The 15026-nt window shown below is 50.4% G+C and overlaps 2 protein-coding genes across 3 annotated transcripts in view; both read left to right on the top strand.

Annotated features, from left to right (window-relative positions):
* Positions 1 to 14239, top strand: part of AAR2 (AAR2 splicing factor) — a 287818-nt gene extending 273579 nt beyond the window's left edge. Inside the window, exons 4-5 of the transcript XR_014229681.1 lie at positions 8569 to 8671; positions 14117 to 14239. The gene's annotated coding sequence lies outside the window, so the exon portion shown is untranslated. The remainder of the gene's footprint in view (positions 1 to 8568; positions 8672 to 14116) is intronic.
* NCOA6 (nuclear receptor coactivator 6) overlaps positions 10507 to 15026 on the top strand; it is a 38001-nt gene continuing 33481 nt past the window's right edge. For both annotated transcript variants that reach the window (XM_082326168.1, XM_082326169.1), the window contains exons 1-3: positions 10507 to 10765; positions 14117 to 14269; positions 14371 to 14645. In XM_082326168.1, the coding sequence (XP_082182294.1) occupies positions 10710 to 10765; positions 14117 to 14269; positions 14371 to 14645 (484 nt within the window). In that variant the 5' untranslated portion in view covers positions 10507 to 10709. The remainder of the gene's footprint in view (positions 10766 to 14116; positions 14270 to 14370; positions 14646 to 15026) is intronic.

The raw sequence follows: 15026 nt of genomic DNA, 5'->3' as shown, positions 1-15026 counted from the left end.
GGTGACAAACAAGATGTGGGATTATTGTATTTAAAAGCTTTTGCAAAATAAAATGTTTTCCTCTGTTCGTGTCGTTTATCCCGCAGTAATCCGCACAAGGCCAGCCCTCCCGGCGCCCGCAGAACCCGCTCCGGTTACCGGCGTTAAGCACGCGTATTGCTGCAGGACCAAAGCCTTTGCTTTTCCCACAAGGGACTTTTGGTTATTTACCGGCCCCAAGCAGTAACTGCCACGGGTTTCTTTGCTTTGCCACCGCCAGGTAACAGCTTTCTGCCTCGAGCGCGGGCTGGCGGGAGCAAAGCCGGACCCTTCTGCAGCGCCGCTCTCTTGGTACCAACTTGCCGCCTCTGGCACGGCCGAGGTGTGCAGGAGGCGGCAGCCCGGGGCCTGCGCGCCCCGGGAGCCGCCCCGCGGGGCCACCGCTGCCGCGGCGTCGCCCACGGGGACCCGCGGGGCCCCGCTCCTTCCCCCGATGAGGCGGGGCCGAGCGCCCGGCCCCGCCAGCCCCCCCGCCCCCGCCCGCCCCCCCGGCCGCGGCCCGGAGCAGAGCGGGGCCGCGGACGGAGCCCGACGCCGTCGGGGGGGCGGCTCTGAACAAACCCGCGGTTCCCCCTCGTTTCCTACGAGCGCCTCAGTTCTCGTTTTTTCCCGAGCTTCCCCTTGCCCTTCTCCTTCGCCCACGGAGGCGGGGGGCGGCCCGGCTCCCCCCGGGACCGGGGCTCCCGCGAGGCCGCGGCCCCCCGAGCCTCCCCTCCTCCCCGCGGGGAGCCCCCGGGCCGCCCCGCTCCCCCCGGGCCGGGCAGAGCGGCGGGGCCGCGCCGTCGGGGCCGAGGCCGGGGCCGGGGCCGGGGCCGACCCCCCGGCTCCCCCGCGGCCCCAGGCCCACCCCCACGAGGGAGCCGCCGCCGCCGGCGGGTGGGGTCGCGGGGTGCCCCGGGGCACGGACGGACACACGGACGGACGGACCCGGGACAGGCGCTCGGCGCCGCCCGCCCCGCCCACGCACCGGCCCCACGCGCGGGGGCGCCGCTCCCCCCCGCGCGCTCGACGCAGGCGCGCGCGGGGCGGGGCGGGTCACGTGCGGCGGCGGAGGCGGAGCGGCGCCGTCCTGCGCTGGCTGCCCCCGGCGTCCCCGGGCCGCGCGCGACCCCCGCCCGCGCCCGCCCCCGCGGCCCCGCGCGCGCCCCCGCCCGCCCAGGCGGCCCCCGCCCTCCTGCGCGCGCTCGCGGCGCGGGCGCGGCGGCGGCGGCGGCGGCGGCAGCGGCAGCGGCGGAGGCGGCAGCGGCGGCGCCACCGCGGCCGCCAGCAGCGGCGGCAGCGCCAGGTGAGGGCGGGGCGGGCCCGCGGCCGGGCCTCTCCGCCGCCCGCGGGGGCTGGGGGCGGCGGGCGCGGCGGAGGCGGCGGGGCGGAAGCGGCGCCCCGGCGGTGTCAGGGCCGCCGGCGGCCCGGGCGGGAGCAGGCCGGGCCCGCGGGCGGCGCGGCGGGAAGGGGCGGCGGGGCCTGGCGGGGCGCGGAGCGGGGCCTGGGCCCGGGCCCGGGCCGCCGCCGGCGGAGCGCCCCGCGGGGCCGGGCCGGGCCGCCCGGGCCCTGTCAGCCCGCTGCGGGGGGCCGCGGCCCGGGGGCCCGGCGCCGGGTGAGCCCGCTCGGCCGCGGCCTGCAGCCTGCCCTGCCCCGCCGGCGGAGCTGCCGCGGCCGGGCGGGCGCCGAGCCGGCCCCGCGTCTCCCGGAGCTCGGCCCTCCGCCGCGCCCCGCGGGACCCCGCTCCGCGGCCCGGGCCCGGCAGCCCGCGCCCTGTCAGCCGCGGCAGCCTCCCGGCGGCCTGGGACGCTGCTCTGTTCTGGCCCCTCAGCCCTGACCTCATGCGGGCGCTGACGTCTTTGTAAGATGTCAGCGAGGATGCGTTGACGTTTCTTTGAACCCAAGCTTTTGTTCGAGTTCCTCGGTAACTCGTTCACACCGGCTCCCCCGCTCCCTCCCCCGGTGTGGTGTCTGCGTCTCTCTCAACTTCACCCGCTTGTCGGGCGCCTCGGAGAGCTCGGGGTTGCGATTCCTTCGGGCCGCTTCGGGGAGCGGGAAGGAGAGCGCTGCGCTGCCGCCCGCACGTTGCAGCTTTATGAGCTTTGTCTCTTCATAACCCCCCGGCTTCCGGACGCGCAGCTTTGTGCTCGCTCCCCTGACTGCCAACTGCAGTAAACCTCTCTCATTTGAATTTTATTAGAGGAAAGACAGTGCCTCTTGTTGGTGTTTATAATTATTGTGCGTTGTAGCCGTTCTGCCCGGTTCTTCAGCTAAGGCGTCTCTCAGCGTTTCCCGTATGAGAAAGCAACCACAGAGAACAAATTTGGCATTTTGAAAAAAGGTCGCCAAGTGTAATAAGCACGGCTTTGGGATTTAGCAGCTCTTTTCCAGTTACAGCGAGCGCTCCCAGCCCTTCTCTGCATCTTGTGGAGAGGGCAACAAAGGTCTCAAGGCGCGTAGCCAAAATGGCCGGGTTTGCGGGCCTCTGGATTAAATGCGCTACCTGCAGCAAGGCATCAAGGTGTTTGCTGGAAATTCATACGCTCTTCAAACACTCCCTGAGCCGCGTGGCTTCCTTTGGAAGTCAGCTGGCTGAACCGGGAGGTTTTTCACAGGAGGACTGTGTCCTGACGCGCCTGTGAGAGGAAGGAGAATCAAAGCGAGGGAGGCTGCACGCAGACCTGATCTCCTGTTGAGAAGTGACGTTTCTTAATATTTTAAACCTAGAGACGGGTGTTCCGTTAGGCTTTGTGTTTTGGCTGGAAAAGCTGCCAGCAGCGCTCTCCAGCCTGTTCTTCTATAGGGCTTGGAGGGAGGAGTTGTTTATAACAGGCTTCCAACTGATGCGGTAATTTTACGCTATTCTAGTCAAAAAATAGGTGCTTCTTTACAATAAAAACCAACGGTGTGTGGGGAAACCTGAGAAATCCGGGTCCCCCTGCGCGTCTCTGAACCCAGCGTTAGTGTTCTCATTTTTCGGTGGCTTAAATACTGGAAAATAGGAGGGTGTAGAGGTAAATTCTGCTGAGCAGTCGTAATGCCGCTCTTTGTTCTGTGTAAGTGTGATACTGTCAAAGATTGCGTGCCTTTGTAGTAGATGTTAAATGTTTCAAACTGATAATTAAACCGCTAAACAGATTTACGGTATATTTTTATTTTCTACTGCTGTATTGATTGGTTTTGGATAGAAGCTGGAGTTACAACTGAGTTACACGGAGAGACTAAATTTGATAGGTTGGCAGTGGCAAAGGGTTTGCTGCTGAAGATATCGGAGAGCTAACGTGGCTGTAACGGTTGATTTCATGGGCAATAGTGACATTTTGTCAGTCACTAGTGCACCTCTGGAGGCAAAGGCGCGATGCTGGCGTCTGTTTCAAAACCATGTGGTCGCTGCTGAGAAATACGAACGCTGTGGCCCAGAGAGAATGAGAATACGGGCGAGCAGGAGGCCCGGTGGCCTGTAGGCCACTGAGCAGCGAGACTTACCCCTGTGTATTGCAAAAACCGTGCTCAAGCATAAACTTGTTCCTTAACGCGGGGCTGGAGCAGAAGTGACGGGAGGGAGTGCGTAGGGATGGGGACAGTTAAGGGGCAGGAGTGGAAGGAGGACTAATCCTGGATGACAGAGCGGAGGCAGGGAAGGTGCCTCGTCAGGCGCCAGGTGAGATGCTCTCCGTCTGTCAGCCAGGCGACCAACGCGCCTTTGCTTTCCCGAAGCCGTGGCTCTTTTGTGTTTTGTCTTGATGCTGTTAGGAACTCTGCTGTCCCCTCCAGAGCGGATCGCAGATGTTCTTCAGCAGGAACGACCCGTTGTGGATAACTGAGCGTTTCAGCCACGTAGTCAGCGTGTTCCTTAGTTTGTACACAACGACAGTGGAAGGCTTGGCTGGAGGTGGTGTGTGAAACCTGGATCGTCTGGTGTCCTGGCTAATAAGAAGGAAGGGAAAAAGTCTCTTCAGTGATGCTGCTGGAGTTGAAAGTTCATCTAAGCTTTGCATTACACGGACGGATGGATAGTAGTGGAAGTTTTCCAGGGGTCCGGGAGCCTGGGGTTCTTCCAGTCCGTTGGGCATTGGGGGTCATTTTCTGTCCAGTGTGTCCTCTGTCATTAGTTGAGGCTATTAACAGCATCCCGCCTGCACTCGACTGCACATCAAAAATTGCTACTGTCGTAATGAACAGTAGACACAAGTGAATTCCGTCGCGTATATTGCGGCTGTGCCACAGTGAGTAACCCTCCTCTACGTATTTGGGAAAAAGGAGAGGCGGCCAGTGCGTGTCGCAGCGTAGCCGGTCTGGGAGCTGGGGCGAAGGCGGGAGGCGCGCAGGGGAGGCCGCAGCTCGTGGGAGCCACCGTCGCTTTGGAACTGAGGACAGTTGCCTCCTCCTCCAGCTGGAACGAGTAGTCTTGAAGCATAGCCGTGCAGAGGGGTTTGGATCAGATTGGTGTGAAAATAGAAAAGCCCAGGAGGTGAATGATGCCTTGTCTGAATTCACTTGTCTTCATGGAAACTGGTAATTCGGGACAGGGGGTTGCTTGTACTGAGCTGGCTATGTGGGGGCCTGAGCATGAGGCTTGGTGTGTGAAAGGGAATGGTCTGGTTATTCCCACCGAAAGATGCATGCTGTTAAATTCTCCGAGTCCTATGCGTATCACTTTATGATCTTTAGTCTCTTAAAAATCAAACGACCTACCAAGGCTGCGCAGCCAGCATGAGAGTGCGTGTCTCGTCGCGGTTCCTGGGTCGTACTTACGGAGGCGGAATGAGATGTTAGCCCCCGTGTTCTGCATCCGTGTGCGCAGGCCCGCTCACAAGCTCCCTCCTTGCTGGGCGATACAAGGAAAATGTGAGGAGTTATTTCTGCCTTGCTTCCCGACAAACGGGAAGTTTCGGCATCTGTAGTAACACCGTTTTTCCCGGCGGCGAGTGGGGAGCACGCGGGAGATGAGAGGCAAGGCTCGTGTTGGCAATTCTGATGGGTCTCTTCCCCAGAGAAGCCGAGGGGTTACCGGTTGCAGTCTCGGGACAGCGCCTGTAGGACCTGAACCTCCCAAGGCAAAAACGTTACCAGGCTTTTTTTTGGTGAGGCTCAGTTAGGAATAACACTGGGCAAGCCACAGCGCCTCATCTTTTGGTTGCAGCGTGGGAAAGTGGTCCTTCTAAGGGTTTTTTGGAGTGCTCTTCCCCTCCCTGCAAGGGCGCGTTGCTGCCTGGTGCTGTTGCATCCCAGTTTTACCAGAAGGTGCAAAGCTGGCCAGTGATTACCTGGTTCTTAATAGCAGCAGTGACAATAAATAACACTTCTGAAATTTGATTCTTCCAAAAGCCCAGAGCAGCACAAAATAAGCTGCAAGTTTTTATACAATCAGGAAACTCTCGGAACAACCTTGATTTTAACAAAAGCTATACCCGCTTCTGTTATATGGAGTTTTTTTTTTTTTTTGTGGTCAGGGAAAACAGTCTTCTTATTATTGAGTGCCTCATATCAAAGGAATTACTTTTAAGCTGTTTGTTTTAGCTTAAATCTTTTCATCACACTTTATAACATTTCAGAATTTTAAAAACTTCAATGAAATTTCCTAGACTTTTATTACATGTAAGCAGGAGGAATACTGCAATAAACAAGAGGTGCGGTTTGCAGTCACAGCGTAGTTCAGGACTGGTAATCGCAAGGATGCCTGGACTGGTTATATCGGCATTTATGAAGCTCAGTGAGACTTTGGTGATAAAGGAGTCCTGTGGGGCAAGTCAGCCCCGGAGGGTTTGGTAGCGGTTAAATTCAGCTTTAAATAAAAAGCTTGTCGCAACACAAGCAATGAATAGATTGCTACTGGGAAAGGAGTTTTCTCCTAGCCTTTGGAAGGCAAGATAAAATACAGTTTCTTGTCAAGATGCATCTGATTTTAAATAGCGTCTTATTTTATTTACTTGTTTGCTGATTGCATTGATGGGTCTTTGTGAAAAGTTACATCCTGCAAAGCTCTGTCAGAGTATTCGTCTGTTACAGGCTATGGTGCATTTCTTCCAAATGGAAACATCCTTAACGTGTGAAATGAATAATTCAGCTAGTGGGAATTGATTGATCAAATATTAGACTGCGTAGACGACGGCTTCCAAGAGAATTGCTGATTCCGAGTTAACGTGCGACTGAGGAAGAAGACCGGCAGCCGCCTTGTGTTGCGCTCTCAGCTGCCAAAACTGGGAATTTCTACGTGGCTAACTTAGCTGCAGTTGAAACCTGTTCTGGAGTTACCATCTTGCTTTTTAAAGCAACCGTGATGATGTCGTCAGTCAAATTCTGTTGAAATAAAAATTGATGGCTCAGTTGAGACGTGTCCATTGCAGCTTGGCATGAGTTGCGGGGTTTCAACAGACTTTATGAAACTTTAACAAACCAACGTTCCACTAAACCTGCTGTCAAAATACATCAAGATGTCCCTGCAAAAGGTCATACGCGTTATAACAAGCTGTAGTTTTCTCCTTGTCAGAAACACTTGGGTTTAGGTGTTCCATGCTTGAGGGCTACGGGAGTGCAGCAGAGCAGTAGGAGGAGAGGTGAGTCGTTCCGTATCGGAACGAGGGAGTGAAGCCTGCCTGCCTGTAGACTGACTTGTTTTGTTTTCTTGACGTTTGGGAAAGCGTAAGCTCTAAACAAAACTCTTTCTGTGGATGGAACGCGTCACGGGGCTGTTCGTATGGATTCCTGCGTGTCTGCTAAGGTATGCGTTCAGTCTCCAGGCATTTCCAAGGTCTCTATCAGATAACTTATTGTGATGAAAGTTGGACTTAATGAATCAATGTTGATTAGTTATTTTCCTTAAGCAAATTTGGCATTGTCTCGTGTACAACGGGAATGGAGACAGCAGCAATCAATTGTTCTTCTTCCCGTAGCCTGGGCTGACCGTCCGCAGTTTCTTGCTGGAGCTTGCCAGGGCAGCCCCTCTTTCCCAGTCCTCTCTTCTCTGGAGCAGCGGGGTGTCCGCAGACCATCTCATACCCTGCGCCTGTGGTGAGGGAGGGCCGCCCTTCCCCTCGGAAGGGGGAACTGGGGGAACAAAAAGCCCCTCGGTTCCTTGCAGCCAGGAGCTCAGGTGATTTTCCCACCGGTTCTCCACCCTCCAGCCAAACGTCGACTCTTGCCCCTGCCTTGCTGAGGCGCGGACAGTTTGAACGGGGGCTGACGTCTGTCAGCTTTGAGGCCTTCCTAAAAACAGCTTTTGCTGGGCAAGCAGGGACCGTCCTTTCACGTGAACTCTTAGCACGGCTTCGGAGATAACCAGCCAGTTTGTTATGTGACTCAATTTCAGGCTGTCTAAAATAGTCTGTGGAACATCCTTTTATAAAAAGGGTGAAAAAGTAGAACTAATGCAGTATCTGCTATAGAATGTGGAAAGCTTTTTTAGTTTTGGCTTACACTTAATGAATGATATTAAAATTTCATATTTCAGATTTTGGTTTTGCTTGTCAGCTTGGTGTCCGTCATGGTGTTTAGACAGGTTTGCATATAGCTGGAAACAGCAAAGTTATTGCTTATGATTTAGCCACTCAGGTCTTCTACTCGGTACTATGCTGCTTCTTGAATTACAATGCTTATTTAGAAATAGAAGAAGATACCGGAGGTTGAGAAGTGTTAGATGACTACTAAAAGTGCTACAAAACATATACGGTCTGATGCAACGCAACTCTTCCCTTCCCTTCGAGTTGCTGGGCTGGCAGAAGTGCAAAGGCTGCGGCACAATGCTGAGGCTTTCAAAGCGATTTTACTTTGTCGTCTGGATAGAAGACAGCAAATTTCTGCTTTGGCTTCCTGAGTCGTCTTCCCTCTTCTGCTTCCCCAGTTTGTTTCTGGGTAGGCCCCTTCCCCACTGGTGAGCAGGCTGGCACGTAAGCAGAAAATTTGCTTGCGAAACAGCGCTGGGATGTTAATATAAATCATTTTGATTTGAGGGGCGGTGTTTTGTTTTCACTGAAGCCATTAGCTTTACTGCTGCGTTTTCATTACCCTGAGAGGTTTGAGTGCAACTCGATGAGACCGTGGACAGGAGCAGGTTCTGGGGATGGATTCACCTCCCTTTGTTGGCTACCTGCAATAAAAACGGCCGGCTGAGGTGGCCGTGAGGGCTCGTAATGCGCTTCTGGAACGAGCTTAACCTGAGCCGGTATAGGCGCCTGCTTAGGATGAGCTGAAGTGCATCCTAGTTGTGCCAGTTTCTCTTTTCTGAAGATGAATTTAATCTGGAAGAGTTCATCTTAAGACTTAAATAAATACATTATTCTAGATAAAATTTGCCCTGTTTAGAAGAACAAAATGTTATTTCCAGCCAAAGGGATTATTCCGGTTTTTGCTTATAATGAAAGGTTGATTCTTCCAGGTCCTCAGTTTTTGCCGTTGATAGTTGAATATAGTAACACATGCTTTTTACATTACTAAGGAGAGAGTTGGATTTGGTGCAAAACTGCATATTAAAAATCAAGGTATTCACTGTTATATTCAGTATTTTTGTTATTTTGCATCATTGTCTGATGAAATGTGATGGTTTTCTTTCAGGATTACATTTTTGGGAGTTGCTGTTTAACCATGTTTGCCAGTCTGGAATTACCTGAAGACCTGTTGCATGCCACAAAATACTGAAGCTGTGGAATTTGTTTTGGTAGGTAAAACAAGCGCATGATGCATTCGAATATCTCTTGTTCTTAGCTATTCTCCTCCTAACTGTCCACCTACTAGGTCCTTGCCTCTGATGTTTGTGTGTGTTTGAAGGGTCGGGCCGTCTCCAGAGCTGACTTTGCAGCCTGCCATAGAGGGTCCAGGGCATTTGCCGTCAGGTTTGTAGCTGTTCTCCGACCTTCCTCCCGAGGAGGACAGCTGAGACGCTTTCTTGGTGTTATGCCCCTTTAATGCCAAAGTTTGAAGCTCCACATTCCTGGAGCTGCCCCTAGCTAAGTTGTTTCAGAGGAAATTTTACTGCATGTTTAAGTTTGTTTTAAGGTATTCTTTCATATCAGAACAGTGATTCTTAGCCTTATTTACTCTCCTCGTGTAACAATATGACACTTGCCTAGAATTTGTTTAAAAGTCCTTTTTTGTGTATTTTTGCCGAAAACAATGATGTCATTTTAATCTTTGTGTCGTAGAAAGGTTGTGTGTGTTCATAGGTTTATTCATTGGTCAGAGTTAACAAGCTCCAGGATCACTACGCTAGGCAACAAAAGGTTGAAACAGTTGTAGGAGGATAATGCACTGTTAACAAGTTTGCAGTAAACACAGCGTTATGGTCAGAGTGTTCCTGGGTTTTATAGGTGGCACAATTGAAGAGTATGCCTGTGTAGGTGCACGTGTGTGTATGTTCTGTATGAAAAGAAAGCCATCTTCTCAACAGTATTCTGGCAATGCTGAACCTCCTCCATCGCCGTCCTGAAAAACTTAATAAATACCTTTATTTTCTCACTGCCACTTAAAACAAAGGAAACAAGAAAACTTTCAAGCGTGTTATTCAAGACATGCTTTTTTCCCAATGACATTTTTTTCCCCCCCCTTGCTTGAAAGTTGCTTGAAAACCATTTTTCGATGAAGGCAGAAGCAAGGAGGGTTCTGTATCCTTTGGAAATTAAGTTGCTGCTGCTATCAAAGACTTTTTTTCCTCACTCCCAATTCTGGATTCCCCAAGGGGCTTGATTGTAGTCTCATTTCTGGACTGATTTTAATTCCTCCTCCCTGTTGCAGCTTTACATTATGGTCAGTGTGAGGACGAGGACTCTGCTCAGTGCTGACTTCTGCCATCTCCTAGTAAAGGGCGTCAGGCCATCCTTCCTTCTGCTCGCACCCTTTCCAATCTTTTGTGTAATTTGGAAGAGTACTCTGTCAGGCTTAGAGCAGGATTTTGGTACTTTTTATTTAATTGGGCTCCCTGCATATTTGTTTTGAGAGGGTGCATGTTCTGGTGTGACATCAGTTGTGAAAGTGTTTATTCTGAGTTGCCTGAAATGTATAAACAGCCTGTAAATCAATAGACTGTGTGGCAGAAAACCCCGGACCAGTTGCTAGACAAAGCCGTGGTTTGGTTTACTGGCTTGGTGTAGTGCAGTGGTTAGAAGAAAGCAGCACCAGAGGCTTCAAGTTCTGTTTAAGAAACAAATTGACATAACCTTAAGTTTGGATCGGGTGAGCGTATCTTGGGATGAGGATACCAAGATACCAGTTTCTTTCTCCTTTCTTTTTTCTTTTTTTTTTTTAACCCCAGAGACCAGCACTTCCATCCGGCGGTGCTGGCGCTCCAGAGCCTGCTGGCTTTCCCGTGTTCAGCTGCTCCCCAGTGAGCGACAAATGGCTGTTTCAGATCTTGCTCTAATCCCATCTCTCCCAGGGACTGGACGGATTTTCTAAGTATTGCCCAGCCCCGTGGCGCTGGGTTTGTCGCTCAGGCTTCCTTTTACCATCAGGGCTGCTGGTGGGGCCAACACGTGGCGTGACAAACTGCCTCCTGGGTTCCCCGGGGCGTGCGGTGGGACCCCGCTGTCCATCGGCCCAGCTCTAGACTGTGGCATCGCTGTACCCGACTTGAATTCTTCCTCTGGAGAGTCTCCGTCTGGCACATTTCAGTCGGTCCGTTGTTTTATCCGTATGCTAAGTGCGCCCGGGAGCTCCCGCCCCAGCAGCCCGGGGTATGCTCTGTGTCCTTCAGCTCCGACATGCTGGTCTTCACGGGCTGTCCCCTGCCACCCCTGACCCCCAGGCGATACTGCAGGTGCGTTTTGGTTGTTAGTCTGTTACCTGGCTATTTATCACCGCCTCTCTTACTTCAGTCACATATTTTTAATAATGAGATTATACTGAATTACACCAACTTTATAATAAACAAGCATAACACTTGTTATGCTTCTGTAGCCTGTCCCAGGCCAGGTTCATGGGTAGATGTTGCCACGAGGTAGCACTGGACTTGCTCTGAGTTTCCAGAAGCAATTGTGTGATGGGAAATATTAAATTGGCAACTCTAAAACAAGAGGGGGCAGGGGCAGGAAGGAGGCCACGCGTGTTCTCTGAACGGAGGATGATATTCGGAGACGACCTTGTGCTGCCGTGCGAGCACGAATGCTCGAGTTCGTGCCACGTGCTGTGGTTATGCGCATCCATTCAGGTGTGGTTCTCGCTCATCAGAGACACTCTGTAGCCTGCTGGGAGTTCATCTAGTTGACAGGAATTGTTGAGTGACCAGAGTTTTACCTGTGTGTGCTTATGCCGAAGGCTTTTTGTGTTTGTGTGGAAGAGCGTTGAGTGAAGGCGCACCCTAATTATGGTCATGTGCAGGCTCGTGATTTATGGAAGTCAACCCTATAACCGGGAGATTACAGAATTTGTTAGGACGAGGGATGCAGCTGGGATTCATTTGGTTTGAGATGGACGGCGTGCTGTGCTCTGCCTGAAGAGGAAGATTTCGCAAATCATTACTTCCTCCTGTCATACTTGAGATAAATTATACCTGAATGTAGGAACGGACTAAGCTGCGTGTGTTTGGGAGGGAGAGCGGGAAGATGGATGTAGCAGAGATCCTTGAGGAGCGTAATGTGGGGAAAAAAGTGCAAAGAGAGCTGTAGCTACATGTTCTTATCCAGAAAGTAAAATTTAAAGCTCAATCTTGTTTTTTCTTAACTCAAGCTTTTCCTGCACTCCTGTGATTTTCTGAGTCAAATGAAACAAGACCTGTGGTCCTTCGGGATGTAGCAAACTATGTTATAGTAGTGTTCATGAAGGGCCATAATTTCAAGAAATTCTGTCCAATTTTGGCACGTTGAGGCGAGGTTGGTGGAATCTGGTCTAAGCTGCAGCATTTTCACAAGGTCTTTAAAACCACGGTTTAGGCAGTCTGGGAGTCTGCCGCTCTTTCACAGAGAACATGGCTGCTTCAGACACTTCCATTCAGAAAAAGATTTGAAATGTTTGTGTTCTTATAGAGGAATTTCTGTTTCTTTGGTGTCAGGGATTGTCAGAAGTACTCACATTTCTTGCTGCAGGTGGAACACCCCATCCCCTCCAAGTAATTGTGCTTTTTCAGCACGTAAGAGCCTGTATATTGAGCTGAGATTTCTCTCCCTGAAAAACTTACTCAAGATTTTCAGATAAATAATTTTCTATGTAGTTTTCTTCAAAATACAGTGCTTATGTTTCACAGGGTGCTTGCCTCATTCAGTGCACAGAATGACTGCGCTTGGTCGTTAAAAAGATTATTCGTGTAGGACTCCCAGCTCCTTTCTCCCTGAAGTCGGTGTGTGTGTAATGAACGATGTAGGAATGGAGAAGGAATTCTCTCCTGGTTGGTGTAAAGCCAGCTCTGGTAAGGAAGTTCCCTGTCCCAAGAAATTATGTGTGAAAATCAATTAAAACAGCTTTTCATAGGTGCTTATTAATTGCCATTCTCATTTTCTGGGCACCTGACATGAAACTGAGTAGTTTAACTCAATGGAGGTGCCAAACACTCAGACCTGTGATTTAGATACAGAGCTGAGCAGCAAGGAGTCTGGGGAGAAAAAGATTTAATTGTCTCCATGTTCACCTGGTAATGAATTTTTTAAATTTTTGTCTCTATTCCCCATCTTTAAAATTTCCATGGTAATAATAAGTAACTTATGAAAGCAGTATGGAAATAGATCAGTGTCTGTGAAACGTTTTTACTTACTTTCCGTTGCAGGCCTGCAGAAGAGCTTGTGAGGCAAAATTAGCTTTGCTTTTAATCTGAGATTTGAGCCGTGTTTGGGAGGGAAGGCCTGGTGCTGCAGTATGAAGAGAGTAACTATATGTAAGAGAGATGTTTATTCATTAATACCATTTTGCCTGCCTTGTGCGGTGCAGGGATGCGAGGGAGAAAATACCCTGTATGTTGTAAAATCACAGTAGGTGTGTGCGTAGAGACCTGACCAAAAGCCGAGGGTATTTTGTGACTTCCGAGTCCTTGTTTTCTCATTTGTAACCTTGTCCCTTCAGCAATGTTACGCGGGTGTGCAAACAGCGTAGAGTTGAATCTAAGCTTGTCTAACATAGTTGTTTGTTTTTGTTTTTTTTTTAACTAAAAAAGGCTCTTTTCTGGCCAGCATCTGCAGCTCACCTTTCATCTCAGAGTTGTGGTTTTAATTTGCGATGGGAACTTGAACCTCTGCCAAAAACCCAATCTGTATCCCATCCAGGGGTATGTCGTCCCGAACTGAATGTTTTGGGTGGGTTGTGCTGAATGCCGACGGCTTTGGAGTTACGAGGTCTTGACAGTCCTGGCTGTTGAATTGATTTGTTTTTGGCAGCGGTGCCCAGGACCAGGTCCCTTTTTTGGTTTTGACATCAGCCTTGGCTGTTGGTGGAGATGGTTTTAATCTTTTAGCAATACTTGCAAAGCATCGAGCGTGAGACTAGAGGTCTCGCCCGGAGGAGTCGGTGCCGTAGCCCTTGTAACGGCTTGTGTTGGAGCGGAAGAACGCGTATCTTAATTAAGCGTTGGTATTGTTCACTGTAGATGTGGGGATAACTTTTATCGTAGGTTGTGCTTCTGTATGCATAACAGCTTAGATTACTATCATAACGTCAAGTAAAATTTATTGCGAAGTCTAGACGTTTTGCAAAGTGAAAAACATCAGGTGTGTGATGTGATTTGCTAAATTCATTCTTATCCAAGCTCAACAGGGGCATGGGGGGAGTTGTGGGCTAGCACAGGGGGAGCAAATTTCAGGTTGTAGTGTGCATAAGCGGCTGAAAACACCTAAGTCTTTACAAACTACAGAAAGAAGGCATAGTATGCCTGAGATTTCCCTGGATGTGAGTAGAATATTTGTCAAATGCTATATTTCTCCTGGTGAAAATGTGCTGTGGCTTTCCTACTGCTTTGCTGGACAAAGGAGTGCCTATTGCATCTGCAGTCCCTAAAGCTAAATTTGGTGGGTTTTTCCTCTTTCTGTAATTAAAGTATTGCTGTCAGTCATATAATTTCCTGGCAGTCAGGCGCTGCAGGACTGGTACTGGGTGCTTGCTTGTCCTCTGTACGATAGATGAATGTAATTGATGTTCTTACTAATTTTTTTTTTCCCTCTACCCTCCTTTCTACCTGACTATCATTTAGGTCAACTGGAATACTTCTCAAGTCACGTGCGGCAGGATTCTGTCAGGAAACCGCTTCTGTTTGTTCTGGTGAACGAACAGCTTGGACACTGCCATGGCCACCGTCTTCAAAGTCGCACAGTTTGTCTCGCAGACCCCAGCATTGGGCCACCCGGTAGGTTTTTCTGTCAGTGAGCTTATGTGCCACTGAAAGCAGTTGTTAATGTCTTTACATGCTTATTATACTTAACTGCAATTCTTTTTTTCCCTTCCAAGCATCACCTTAACGTCTGACAGGCTCCCATTGTTGGAAACAATGGTTTGGGATGATCTACCTAACTTAAAAGATACATATGCCTCCTTGTACTCCTCAGCTATGGAAGACTTAGAGGTGGATTTTGATTCAGGACTGGAGGAAGATGAACTGAAACAGGAGGCTGCTCCTGAGGATTCCACGATCTTTGTAGCTTTTAAAGGAAATATAGGTGACAGAGACTTTGAGCAGAAACTCGATACCATATTGGAGAATGTGCCTGGCCTTTTACACATGGGTAACGTACCTTCCTCTCGTTTTTCAGCTCTACTTGAAATATGTATGTACAAAGTCAGGGTGCATGTACAAAGAAACCGATTATATTGGTTTTGAGTTACTTTGTAATAAGATTTGTTGGGGTTATTCTTAGTGAGTTTGGGAGCTGTTCTTCTTAGAGAGACAGAGTACAGGTTTCTGCAGTTGTTTTGTTGTTTAAAACTGATTTCATTAGTGAGTTCATTTATTCCTATTCAGTTCCCGTGTACTACTTGGGTTTCCCACTTTCATTTTCTCCCTCCATTACACGTTGCTGTGTTATACGGAAGTGAAACCAGGCTTGTCCACACAGGAGATGTTTTTTACTACCAAACCCATCCGATTTAAACCACTGCAGTTCATC

Source organism: Platalea leucorodia (genome assembly GCF_965183815.1).
Source record: "Platalea leucorodia genome assembly, chromosome: 13".
In the NCBI taxonomy this organism is placed as follows: Eukaryota; Metazoa; Chordata; class Aves; order Pelecaniformes; family Threskiornithidae; genus Platalea; species Platalea leucorodia.
This window is presented reverse-complemented; position numbering and strand designations above follow the sequence as displayed.